The sequence below is a fragment of the Bufo gargarizans genome, chromosome 4 (genome assembly GCF_014858855.1).
Source record: "Bufo gargarizans isolate SCDJY-AF-19 chromosome 4, ASM1485885v1, whole genome shotgun sequence".
NCBI classification, from domain to species: Eukaryota; Metazoa; Chordata; class Amphibia; order Anura; family Bufonidae; genus Bufo; species Bufo gargarizans.
This window is the reverse complement of record NC_058083.1, coordinates 289,719,825-289,733,288: the sequence shown is the minus strand read 5'-3', so window position 1 is coordinate 289,733,288 and position 13,464 is coordinate 289,719,825. Positions and strand designations below refer to the sequence as shown.

The following is a 13,464-nucleotide window of genomic DNA, read 5'->3' as shown; positions in this document are numbered from 1 at the left end:
GTAATAAGGCCCCCCATAGTGCTCTTAGTAGAAATAATGTGGATCTATAAGTCCCTCCTATAGAGCCCCCAGTAGTAATAAGAACGCCTAATGTCTCCTGGATATATAATGCCCCCTACTGTTATAATTCTCACCCTGAAGTGCCCCAGTATTTATATCGCCCCCTACTGTTATAATGCTCGCCCTGAAGCCCTCCCAGTATTTATAATTCCCCCTGCAGTACCCCCTGTAGTTATATTCCTTAATTTACTGTCCTCAAAAATTATGATTCCTCAGCCCCTCCACCATACAGTCCCATGTAAATAACATTATTTCCCTTCTCCGCCATAGAGTGCCATGTAAATACTATCTCTCGAGCCCCCTCCAATATACAGTCCCATGTAAATAACATCCCTTTCTATCTACAGCCCCCCTCTAAAATACAGTCCCATCTAAATAACATCACACTATCTCTCCTGCCCCCTCAATATACAGCCCCACGTAAATAACATTACCCCCTCCCCAGCTGCCTTCAACATACAGTACCATGTAAATATAAATAACCCTCAATATTCAGTCCCATGTAAATAACATCACTTCCTCCCCCAGTCACTTTCAGCATACAGTCCCATGTAAATAAAATCACCCACTCCCCAACCACCTCCAATATGCAGTCCCATGTAAATCACATTACCTTTCAACATTCAGTCCCATGTAAATATCACTGCTTCCCACAGCCGCCTTCAACATATAGTCCCATGTAAATAACATCACCCTGCCCCAGCCACCTCCAACATGCATTCCCATGTAAATAACATCACTCCCTCAACTTTCAGTCCCATGTAAATAACATCACTCGACCCCACTGTCCCATGTAAATAACTTCCCTCCCTTCTTCCCTAACATACAGTCGCAGTTAAATAACTACAACTCCCAACATTGCTCTGCCTCTCACACTGAGTAATCTCCCCCTTCACTTACCTCTCCTCATGTAGCAGACCTCACAACAGCTTCTTCCCAGGACTTCTCTTCACTGCTGAGCCGTCCTCTCCAGCACTGGTCACATGATGGTGACATCATCGCAGGTCCTTTTCAGCCACTGCATTTAGCACTGATCACATGCTCTTGCAGGGCATTAGATTTAATTGTATTGCCGTCCTGAGGAAGGCAATACAGTTGTATCTAGCAGGCAGGCAGGACATTCGGGGCCTGGGACAAAACATCAGGGGCCCAGGCCCCAAATGTTTTAACCTAGCAATGCCCCTGGTGGGTGTGGTCTGTATTCATTTCAAAGGTCTTGCCTGTGGCCTGTATTATTTAGGGGGTCTTGGATCTGTATTTAGGGAGCAGCCCCTGGCTAGTGTAATTTTTAGCTAACATTTTTGCTCCTGCCCTGCCCAGCTGCTGAACACGGCGTGAAACTGGCCGTGTGACTAAATATTGCTGCACAGCCGGTTAAAAAAGGGACTTGCGACAATTTTTCCACTAAAATAGTCGCAAGTCCCTTAATAAATGACCCTCTCTGTGTGAAACCAGCCTAACCCAATTACAAGTAATCCGTACATCTTGAGGAGCCAATGGTTTAGTGCAGGAATGCCCAACCTGCGGCCCTCCAGCTGTTGCAAAACTATAACTCCCAGCATGCCAGGACAGTTAAAGGCTATCAGCCTACAGCAGGGCATGCTGAGAGTTGTAGTTTTACAACAGCTGGAAGGCCGTAGGTTGGGCATCTCTGATTTAGTGGGTATGACTGGTGGCCTGTATTTCTTTATAGAGTCTACATTAGTTTGGAAGGGAATTTCTGAGACTGAAAATCAGTTGCCTTCATTTAAATGAGGCTTACAGAAATCCATGTGCTTCCAGCAAAACCACTTCATTCAGATGAATGGAACTGATGTTCAGTCTCAGAAATATTCTGCAACAAAATCTGTTGCGTATGAAGGCCCTCCAAGACCCAGGGGCGAGAATTCCGTCCAGGTGCAATGTGTGAGGTGAACGCATTGCATCCGCACTGAATCCGGACCCATTTACTTCAATGGGGCTGTTCAGATGAGCGTTGATTTTCACGCATCACTTGTGTATATTCAGCGTTTTTCACGCAATGCAGGCCCTATAGAGATGAATGGGGATGTGTAAAGTGCGGATGCGGTGCGATTTTCATGCATGGTTGCTAGGAGATGATAGGGATGAGCAACCCCATTAAAGTCAATTCTCTGTATTATTTTCTCTTATAACAGAATGCTTACTAAAATGTGGCATGAGGGGTTAAAAAATTAACTCGCCTAATCCACTTGTTTGCGCAGCCGGCATCGTCTTCTTCTTTCAGGACCTGCCAAAGGACCTTTGACGTAAGATTCTATCTTCATTCAGCAGGACCTGCGCTGACCTCACCACGCTCACCACGTGGTGAGCGCGATTATGTCATTTTTATGGTGCAGACAGATCACGGACCCATTGAAGTTGAATGGTTCTCAATCCTTCCTGGTCGCCACACAGATGATGCCCGTGCATTGGGACTGCAAATTGCGATCCCCAATACACGGAACTGCCGCACAACGGCCGTGTGCATAACCCCTATACATGCCTCTCAAGTGTCCCTCTTTTGGAGGGACAGTCCATCTTTTGACCCATGTCCCTCTTTTTAAATGTCCCTCTTTTTGACCTGGGGAATTAATGCATTAATAAATGTACTAAATTGCTCCTTACTAAACTATCTGTATGGTTTCTACCTGTTTATTAGACCGCGACTTCATTATTTTGTGCAATTTGGACCTTAAAATATCTATAATCTAATGAGTTATGTGCTAATATTTAAATAGATATTGAAATACAAGAAATAAAATTGTCCCAGGGGCTCCACATGTGAAAAAATAAAGGAACTTATAGGCTAGGGCTACATGACGACATATGTCGCGTGACAATTTTTATAATGATAGGCTATGGTGTCGCACTGCGACATGCTGCGACTGCGGCACGACAGTAGCAAAAAATCCATCCATAGCGACACCAGACTATAATTATAAAAATTGTTGTGCGACACATGTTGCAGTGTAGTTGTGCCCTATGTGCGGCGCGACACGTGGTCGTGTAGCCCTAGCCATACTCACCTAACTGATCAGTATTTATGCTTTAGGCGCCTAGTATGAAAACAATTGCCGAGATGCGCGCCGCTCATATTGTCCCTCTTTGTGATTTTCAAATATTGGGAGGTATGCTTATACTAATCTTTATCATCCATTATGGTTTTCCAATTTGTCATAAAAAATGTTGGCTGTTCATGACTTTAGGATAAGTTCTGCTTGGCAACCTGGGTATGCAGGAGGCATTTAGGTAGCATGGCAACCTGGGTATGCAGGAGGCATTTAGGTAGCATGGCAACCTGGGTATGCAGGAGGCATTTAGGTAGCATGGCAACCTGGGTATGCAGGAGGCATTTAGGTAGCATGGCAACCTGGGTATGCAGGAGGCATTTAGGTAGCATGGCAACCTGGGTATGCAGGAGGCATTTAGGTAGCATGGCAACCTGGGTATGCAGGAGGCATTTAGGTAGCATGGCAACCTGGGTATGCAGGAGGCATTTAGGTAGCATGGCAACCTGGGTATGCAGGAGGCATTTAGGTAGCATGGCAACCTGGGTATGCAGGAGGCATTTAGGTAGCAATGCTGGGCACTTTAGATTACTTCCACAAAGGGCATTTCAGGGGCACAGTTGAAGAGACTTGGGTCCAGTGTTGGGACTGTAGCTCCAGAAGTCCCTCCGAGCCTCCCTGGGGTCAGAGAGGAGTGAGGCGTATGGCTTGTGCCGAGTGCAGGGCGGGGAGAGGCTGAGGAAGGAGCTCGCCCGTCTCCTCCGTCCCCCCTCCCCACATTGTGGACTTTCCCCTCACACAGTCCACACCCGGCAAGCTCGCTCCATGCTGTAATCCTCCTCCAGCGGGGTGCTCGGAGGATGCGCTGGAGAGCCTGCACCCTGCGCCTCCTCGCCCTGAGCCTGGCCGCCCTGCTCTGCACTCACTTCTCCGCCGAGCTCAAGCGCAAAGCGTTACCCCAGCCCGGGCTGCTTGTCAGAGTGCCACCCAAGGAGCCGGGGGCAGAGGTGTACAACCGGAGACTGGAGGAGGTGCCCAGCAAGAGGCAGGTGATCTATGTGAGAAGGAGCGGCAAGGGTGCAAGCCCGGGGAGGACCACCGGTGTGCGCAGGAGGGACACTCTGCAGGTCAGTGCCCCCCAATGTTCCTACTGGCACTTACTGTATAGGGGCAGGTTGTCTGCTTCTGTCAAGCTGCTTACAGGTCTATCTGTTACTGGGAAAGCTGGGTGCCAATCAATGTGGCCACCATTACTGCACCCACAGCAGAGGACAATATGGCCACTTATACAGTAATAAGGGAGCTGTGATGAATCCAGATAACTGGGTATGTTTGCCCTTCAGGAGATTAGGAAAGCTGGGTGACTACCTGTGGCAACTGTAATGACATCCATTTTGGTTGGCGCTCAGTTGTCTCCGAAATTGATATAAGTATTACTGTTTTTTTATTTATTTATTTTATGTTATTTTAACCTCTTAAAGACTGGCCCATTTACCCCTCTTCCTGGCCAGGTGCATTTTTTTCAGTCCATACTTTCCCCCTTCTCTCCCCCCCCCCCCTTTGGTTATGTAGGGTTTGACTGGTCCACCAGAGTCCCAGAGGATCCTGCTGTGAGCCCAGGTTCTGATAGCATAAACAGGTGTAATGTGTAATGGACCAGGAGAAAAAAAACATCTGTGTGCCTTTTTTGATCATACGTGTAGCTTTATTTTTGTCATATTTATTTTAATATTTTTTGTTTTACTTTTTAACCCAAAAAATGAAAAAAAAAAATGTTTTTTGCATGTTTTTTTTATTTGCTTTTGTTAATAGCACAACATACAGATGAAAAAAATAAATAATAATTATGTGTTCTTGCATAGCAAGACCACATACTATTATCTCACATATATATTATTATTATGTGTTCTTGCATAGCAAGACCACATAATGTTATCTCACATATATATTATTCTTATTATTCTTATTATAGCCAAATTTGCCACCCTAACTCCTCCCACAGTTTTTACACTACATAGACAAAAATTTACCAAAACGTGCAGATTGTTCCCGATCGGATTGCTATTACTTTGTGGAGCGATCCCACCCCCGGGGCCCCCGTGGCGGGCCCCGGAAGCCCCCTTTTTTCCCATAGACTTTGACACGGTAAATTTTCAAATCGCTCCCACTCGCCAGGCTTTGACGCTAAAGTCACCAAACTTGGGTCACTTAGTCATGGAGTCAACCCGAAAATTTTGGGCACATTTCGGGGACCCCAAAAAGTGGGCGGGGCCACACAGAACCAATCAAAATTTCCCCATTGACTTTAATGAGACCTTCAAATTGCTACTTCTCCCACATTTTTAGGAGTACAAATTCCAAACTTTGCAGACTTGGTCGGCACCCACCCGAGTACCTTGCTTGTGCTTTGTTACCCGATCCCACCCTCCGGGCCCCTGGGACAGGGCCCCCAAAATCCACGTTTTTCCCATTGACTTTGACAGGGACAATTTTCAAATCTCTCCCAGTCGCACAGATTTTAAACTAAAGTCACCAAACTTGGGTCACTTAGTCATGGGGTCAACCTGAAAATTTCTGTCACATTTTGGGGGACATTAAAAAGTGGGCGGAGCTACAAACCACCAATCAGATTTTCCCTATTGACTTCAATGAGAAACTTTTAAATTGCTGTCATTCTCACAGTATTTAAGCCAGAATACCCAAACTAGGCACCGTAGGTCATTGGGTGACTGGGGTCAAAAAAAATTAAAAAGTGGGCGGGGTCTACAACGGCCAATCAAATTTCAGCCATTTGTTTAAATGGGAAAAATTCAAACTGCCGCTGCTCTTAGACTGTTAATGGCAGGGTTCCCGAAACTTGGCACAGTTGGTCACTGGAGGACTGTGCCAATGTATATCTCATTTTGGGGATGCTAAAAAGTGGGCGGAGCCACAAACAACCAATCAGATTTTCCCTATTGACTTCAATAAGAAACCTTTAAACAGCTGTCATTCTCACAGCACCCAAACTCGGCAGGGTGGGTCAGTGTGAGACAAAGGTCAAAATTTATAAAAGTGGGCGGAGTCTACACTCCACCCAGTTACTCCGCCCACTCCAGTTGTAAGCTACTGGTGGAGGCAAGAACACATCACACAATTTCCCCAGAAATTGTACCTTTTCTAGTTATTATTATTATTATTATAGCCAAATTTGCCACCCTAACTCCTCCCACAGTTTTTACACTACATAGACAAAAATTTACCAAAACGTGCAGATTGTACCCGATCGGATTGCTATTACTTTGTGGAGCGATCCCACCCCCGGGGCCCCCGTGGCGGGCCCCGGAAGCCCCCTTTTTTCCCATAGACTTTGACAGGGTAAATTTTCAAATCGCTCCCACTCGCCAGGCTTTGACGCTAAAGTCACCAAACTTGGGTCACTTAGTCATGGAGTCAACCCGAAAATTTTGGGCACATTTCGGGGACCCCAAAAAGTGGGCGGGGCCATACAGAACCAATCAAAATCTCCCCATTGACTTTAATGAGAACTTCAAATTGCTACTCCTCCCACATTTTTAGGAGTACAAATTCCAGACTTTGCAGACTTGGTCGGCACCCACCCGAGTACCTTGCTTTTGCTTTGTTACCCGATCCCACCCTCCGGGCCCCTGGGACAGGGCCCCCAAAAGCCACGTTTTTCCCATTGACTTTGACAGGGACAATTTTCAAATCTCTCCCAGTCGCACAGATTTTAAACTAAAGTCACCAAACTTGGGTCACTTAGTCATGGGGTCAACCTGAAAATTTCTGTCACATTTTGGGGGACATTAAAAAGTGGGCGGAGCTACAAACCACCAATCAGATTTTCCCTATTGACTTCAATGAGAAACTTTTAAATTGCTGTCATTCTCACAGTATTTAAGCCAGAATACCCAAACTAGGCACCGTAGGTCATTGGGTGACTGGGGTCAAAAAAAATTAAAAAGTGGGCGGGGTCTACAACGGCCAATCAAATTTCAGCCATTTGTTTAAATGGGAAAAATTCAAACTGCCGCTGCTCTTAGACTGTTAATGGCAGGGTTCCCGAAACTTGGCACAGTTGGTCACTGGAGGACTGTGCCAATGTATATCTCATTTTGGGGATGCTAAAAAGTGGGCGGAGCCACAAACAACCAATCAGATTTTCCCTATTGACTTCAATAAGAAACCTTTAAACAGCTGTCATTCTCACAGTATTTAAGCCACAGCACCCAAACTCGGCAGGGTGGGTCAGTGTAAGACAAAGGTCAAAATGTATAAAAGTGGGCGGAGTCTACACTGCACCCAGTTACTCTACCCACTCCAGTTGTAAGCTACTGGTGGAGGCAAGAACACATCACACAATTTCCCCAGAAATTGTACCTTTTCTAGTTATATATATTTCCCCTTTCCATAAGGATCATTTTGATAGATGGGTTATGGTGGCGGGGGATGGGACAAGGAGCTGCAATGTGGTGTTTTTTTTAAAAACTTTTTTAACTTTATTTTATTTCACTTTATACTGCCTGTGTGTGTGTGTGTGTGTGTGTATATATGTGTGTGTGTGTATATAGATATATATATATATATATATATATATATATATTTTAGTTAATTATGTATTGGCGATTATGCCAATACATCAGAAATGATCATTTCCCAGAATATATGTACACGTTGATAGCCTTTATTCACCTCTGGGTCAGGCATTTAGTTCTGTTCCCTCCTAGCAACAGAAAAACATAATGTAAGTAAAACCCAGATCCATCACGTAATGGGCAACCAGCAGCACCCGATAGACCCCACTGACTATAAGGGTGCTGTCGGGTTTTCATCGCGGTGTCAGTCATCTTGAATGTTATCTATGATGAAGGCTCCTAACACCGTCTTCAATGCAGATATGAATGAAACCTACACTGACTGCACATTAGAGGTCAGGACAGTCCACCCCGGTTTCCCTTCATGAAAAAACAAGTGGTGTACGTGTAATGTTAGCTTGCTGTGACATAAAATATATTGAAAATATCCCTATAAAGCAGTGGTGCACAACCTGCGCCCGGGGGCCACATACAACCTGTGATGCCATTCTATGTGGGCCCCAACCATTCTGGTCACAAATGTGCATTTCTGTGTCTGGAGGCTGCTTACGTATGTTTTTCCAGTCAGAGAGAAGTGGCGTGTACAGCGATGTGCCTGGCTTCGGCACCTCACCGTTCTTAGGCTTGTTTCACACTGCTGGTGCAGCCTTCTCGCAGGCTGTTCCATCGTTTGTCCAACCAATTCTTGGCATTTTTGCCAGGTTTTGGTTCGATCTCCGTCAGACCACAATATAGTTAATGGGGCTGGATGGCTATGCCCGATCCGGCAACACAAATGTGAAACAAGCCTTAGGGCTCGTTCACACGACCGTTGGGGTCCCGTTGGGCAGCGAGTGGATAGGCATGAAAACAGCAGCAGGAGTACCGGAAAAGCGTCACAGGAATGGCACTGACAGGCTCATCAACTTGTCAGAAGAGAATAAAGTTGGCATGCATATTAGATAGATGTCAGCCAAACACTGTATAGTCAACAGCTATCGTCCCCGACCCCTCCGTATGCATGCAAGCTCGGCAGGGCTGAGCATGCATGTGTCCTGATGAGGGTGAAAATTGCTGCCAGACACCTCTGGCAGCAGCTTGTTTCCCCCAAGAATTCAACTGCCTGATCTTTACTATATCTTCCCTGAAATCTGCCTTTGGGGGGAAGGTTATCGCATATGAATTCGATGGCTAGCTGTCCTACCAATATCAGTGGATTCGGCTGACATACATCAGGTCATACGTGTGAGAGAACTGTTAGCCAAACATTTATTAGGTCGACGGAGATCTCTCCAAATCCCACCATACACATGCTGCTGCCTGACTCCTCTGGTGGGGGGCTTATCTCCCTGCGAACAAAAGGGTCAGGAATTTGAAATCCAATAGCCTGATTCCCCCCCCCCCCCCAAACATCTGCTATCAGGGGAGAGTAGTAAGGCCGCCGTACGCATGGTATATACATAGTGGCCCACATCTATTAATCCTAGCTAATTTGTAGAGTAAATGTAGACAATCAGAAAATTTGCCAAGTATATCATAATGCTGGATGATAAATCTGGTGCAGCTTTAGACTATCTAATCTAGTTTGTATCACCTATTAGTTTACTGAGTTTATTTCCCGGAAACGTGTCTCAATTTGGCAAATATCTGTCCAATGAACGCTTTAGACCAGCTCTGAATCGGTCTAATCTGCACCACCAGAACAAGATAAATGTAGACATAAGCTGGGAGCGCCTACATTCTAGGTTAAAACAAGGGAAAAGTCACTCCTTTTGGTACATTTGTATAATAAATGTTTTTAAAATGAGGTGTGCCAGAATTTTGCCACAAACGATGCCAAGAAAGTGGTGCAACACCATAGTACATGTGGGCCAATGTGTATGGTCAGTTTAACATCCCCTTGCACCCTGCTCTTCAATCTTATGTTAGGCCTCATGCACATGACCGTTGTTTTGGTCCGCATCCGAGCCGCCGTTTTTGCGGACCCATTCACTTCAATGGGGCTGCAAGCCTGCAAAAGATGCGGACAGCACTCCGTGTGCTGTCCGCATCCGTTGCACTGTTCCGTGGCCTCGCAATAAAAGTATAACATGTCCTATTCTTGTCCATTTTGCGGACAAGAATAGGCATTTCTACAATGGGCCTTCCGTTCCACAAATTGCGGATCTCAATACCTGAAAACTAAAACGCTAGTGCGAAAGTAGCCTTATCCTACAAATTTACAACTGTTTTATATTCACCCAGAAGACTTGCTTGACTTTCTGTGGGCGGGCAGCAGCTCATCAAGCACCTGCATCTCCCAGGATGCATTGCAAATGGCTCTTGTTAACCCCTTCTTCCCCTACATGGAAAATAACCCCTTACATATAGCCCCAACTTCCTTCTCCACTGTCTAGAGAGAGATCTGAAGTAGGGACGAATTAGTGAAACGTGTCTCAGCCAGTTCTCTATAAGATCATTAGTGCCAACGCTGAGGGGAGCAGGGATGCAACTGAGCATGTCAGGCAAGCACTGAATACAGGAGAAGGTGGACCAGAAAAATAAACAGCAGGGGGCGCTGCCAGAGAGGAAAATGTAAAGCGCTGTGGAATATGTTGCCGCTATATAAATAAAGATTATTATTATTATTACTATTAATGCACATAAAAAATGAACAATATTTCTATTATGGATATTGCAGTAATACTTCAGTTAAAATGCTGTTTTCATTGCATAGAAATGAGGGATAACCCCTTTGAACACAGCAATCAGATCTTTATCAGAAATGGAGAGCGGAAGGGTGATGAGCTGCAGGGCAGCACTTGCTATCTTCCTCTATACTTTGGCAGTTCATTAATCACATTCCGTATGGAGATGCTATATTCTTATCTGGTCTTGTCCTCTGCCAAACCTTCTAGGAGCTTGTAGAAGATATAACGTGAAACATGTGGAGGAGACGTCTCCGCTCCGGTTGTTTTTGTGGCTTTATATATAAGCATTAGTACATTATTTAAAAATGAAAAGCCACATTATTTTGGGAACTCTTCTTAGTTTACATTTGCAAGTATGACAAATGCTCTCACATAGCCAGATTTTTTTCAGCTGGTATACAAACAATTGACGAAGCAGAAAAGTAGCTGAAAACCTTAAAGAAGACCTGCCACCTTCAAGTGAATGGGTCCGCGATCCGCAGGCGGCTGGCCCGCGGTCGGTGCACGTGCATTGCGGTCCGCAATTTGCGGTCCACAGCACGAGCACGGGCTGCACACAGTCGTGTGAACAAGCCCTTAGGCTGAGTTCACTTCAGTTATTTTAGCAGTTATTTCCATCAGTTATTAAGAGCTAAAATCAGTAGTGAAGCCTATTTAGAGATCAGGTATAATGGAAAGATATTCACCTATTCAGTGTTTTTTGACCCGCACCTGGTTTTGGCTCACACTAACTGATGGAATTGACTGACCAAATAACTGAAGTGTGCCACAACACACAACGGATGTGTGAATGGACCCTAAAGCCTCATTCACACATCAGTGTTCGGTCAGTGATTTCCATCAGTGATTTTGAGCCAAAACCAGGTGCGGCTCTAAACACAGAACAGGTGCAGATCTTTCCCTTGTACCTTATGTCTGTGGAGGCTCCAATCCTGGTTTTGGCTCATAATAACTGATGGAAATCACTGACCGAAACACTGACGTGTGAATGAGGCTTTAAGGGTCCATTCACACGTCTGTTGTGTGTTGCGGATCAGCAAATTGAGGATCCGCAATACACCCGGCCGGGTGATGGTGGGACCCAGGTGTAGGAATGCCAGAGTGGTGTAAGAGTTGCCTATAGTGTCCCTTTAAATGCGGCTTAGCACTTGTCGTGGTCCTACCTGGATATCTGGAAACCCCAAGCGTGGTCGTCCGAAGCAGTGATAATAGGGTTAATAGTTGAGGGATTTGCAGAATAAATTGAGTCCAGACTGGTATTGAAGTAGTTACCAGCTTTACTTGAATAAACTTTCGTCAAGGAACAATCTTCCAAACTTTATTTTGGTTATCAGCAGATTTTGGCTTAACTTCTGGCATGCAAACACATTCAACTCTGCTACATCTGTACTCCTTTGGTTTTGCTGTGTTGGCTGATTTAAATAGAAACTTTTCCTTTTGCTTTCTGCTGCAACTTCTCTCTTGGTCTGACTTTATCTTTATCCAGGGGATCTTTCTTCCTGGCTTTGGAGGCATTCAGCTTAGGCCTCTGAGCCCAGCAGAGCAGACAGTGCTCTGCTGGCTGGGACACAGCCTTCCCCTTGAAAGGGGTACTCTCAACTAACTCCTGCAGGCTCGCCCAGCCAACATAACCTTTGCATAGAAATAAAGACACACAAGTTGCAGGACATGGTAATAAATGCATGTGATGCCTCAAGATCAACCATAAGTGATAGCGGGGATGCAAAAAGGTGGTAATGCCCCCTAGCGGGGCCTTACACAGTCAGCAAATTATAGAGCAGGAGTAGCTGAGCAGACGATCACCCTGTGAACAGTTCTCAGTACACAGGGGAGGTGTCACCAGTGACTGACAGCTTTACCTGTGTGTGTATACAAAGATAGCTGTCAGTCACTTATAGCACCTCTTTCCTCTATTGGGAGCTTTTCAAATGGATGGTCTGAAAACAGATATACAGAGCCTTGAAATAGTATTCCCACCCTTGGACTTTTCCCCAAAAAATTCACGTTACACCCACAAACTTAAATGTATTGTATTGGGATTTTATGTGATAGATCAACACAAAGTAGCAAGTATGTGTGAAGTGAAAAGAAAATGATACATTTTCAAAAAAAAATTATAAATAAAAACCTGAAAAGTGTAGCATGCATTTGTATTCAGCCCCCTGTACTCTGATACCCCTAAATTAAAATCCAGTGGGACCAATTGCCATCAGAAGTCACCTAATTAGTAAGTGGAGCCTGCCTGCATGTGATTTATTCTCAGTATAACTACAGCTGTTCTATGAAGGCCTCAGGGAACTTGAGTGATCAAACAGCATCATGAAAACCAAGGAACACATCAGACAGGTCACGGATAAAGTTGTGGAGAAGTGTAAAGAAGGGTTAGGTTACAAAAAGATATCTTAAACTCTGAACATCTCAAGGAGCACTGTTCAATCCATCATCTGAAAATGGAAGGAATATGGCATAATTACAGTCAGGTCCATAAATATTGGGACATCAACACAATTGTAACATTGTTGGCTCTATACACCACCACAATGGATTTGAAATGAAACGAACAGGATGTGCTTTAACTGCAGACTGTCAGCTTTAATTTGAGGGAATTACAACAGTTTGCATATGTGCCTCCCACTTATTAAGGGACCAAAAGTAATGAGAAATAATAATAATCATAAATCAAACTTTCACTTTTTAATACTTGGTTGCAAATCCTTTGCAGTCAATTAAAGCCTGAAGTCTAGAACGCATAGACCTCACCAGATGCTGGGATTCATCCCTGGTGATGCCCTGCTAGGCCTCTACTGCAACTGTCTTCAGTTCCTGCTTGTTCTTGGGGCATTTTCCCTTCAGTTGTTTTGTCTATAAATCTACCAAGACACGGCCATCTATCTAAACTGACATCCCAGGCAAATGGAGAACTAATTGAAGGAGCAGCCAAGAGGCCCATGGTCACTAGAGGAGTTGCAGAGATCCATAGTTCAGGTGGGAGACTATTAGTCATGTACTCCACAAATCTGGCCTTTTATGGAAGAGTTGCAAGAAGATGCAAAACGCTATGTGTGGTGGAAAACTAACACTGCACATCACCCTAAACACACCATCCCCACCGTGAAACTTGGTGGTGGCAAC

At 44.9% G+C, this 13,464-nt stretch overlaps 1 protein-coding gene across 2 annotated transcripts in view; it reads left to right on the top strand.

Moving 5' to 3' along the window:
* The first annotated feature begins 3,762 nt into the window (after positions 1 to 3,762).
* Positions 3,763 to 13,464, top strand: part of METTL24 (methyltransferase like 24) — a 66,981-nt gene continuing 57,279 nt past the window's right edge. Inside the window, exon 1 of one of the 2 annotated variants that reach the window (XM_044290589.1) lies at positions 3,763 to 4,195. In XM_044290589.1, the coding sequence (XP_044146524.1) occupies positions 3,929 to 4,195 (267 nt within the window). In that variant the 5' untranslated portion in view covers positions 3,763 to 3,928. The remainder of the gene's footprint in view (positions 4,196 to 13,464) is intronic. The other variant, XM_044290591.1, reaches the window with a different exon arrangement.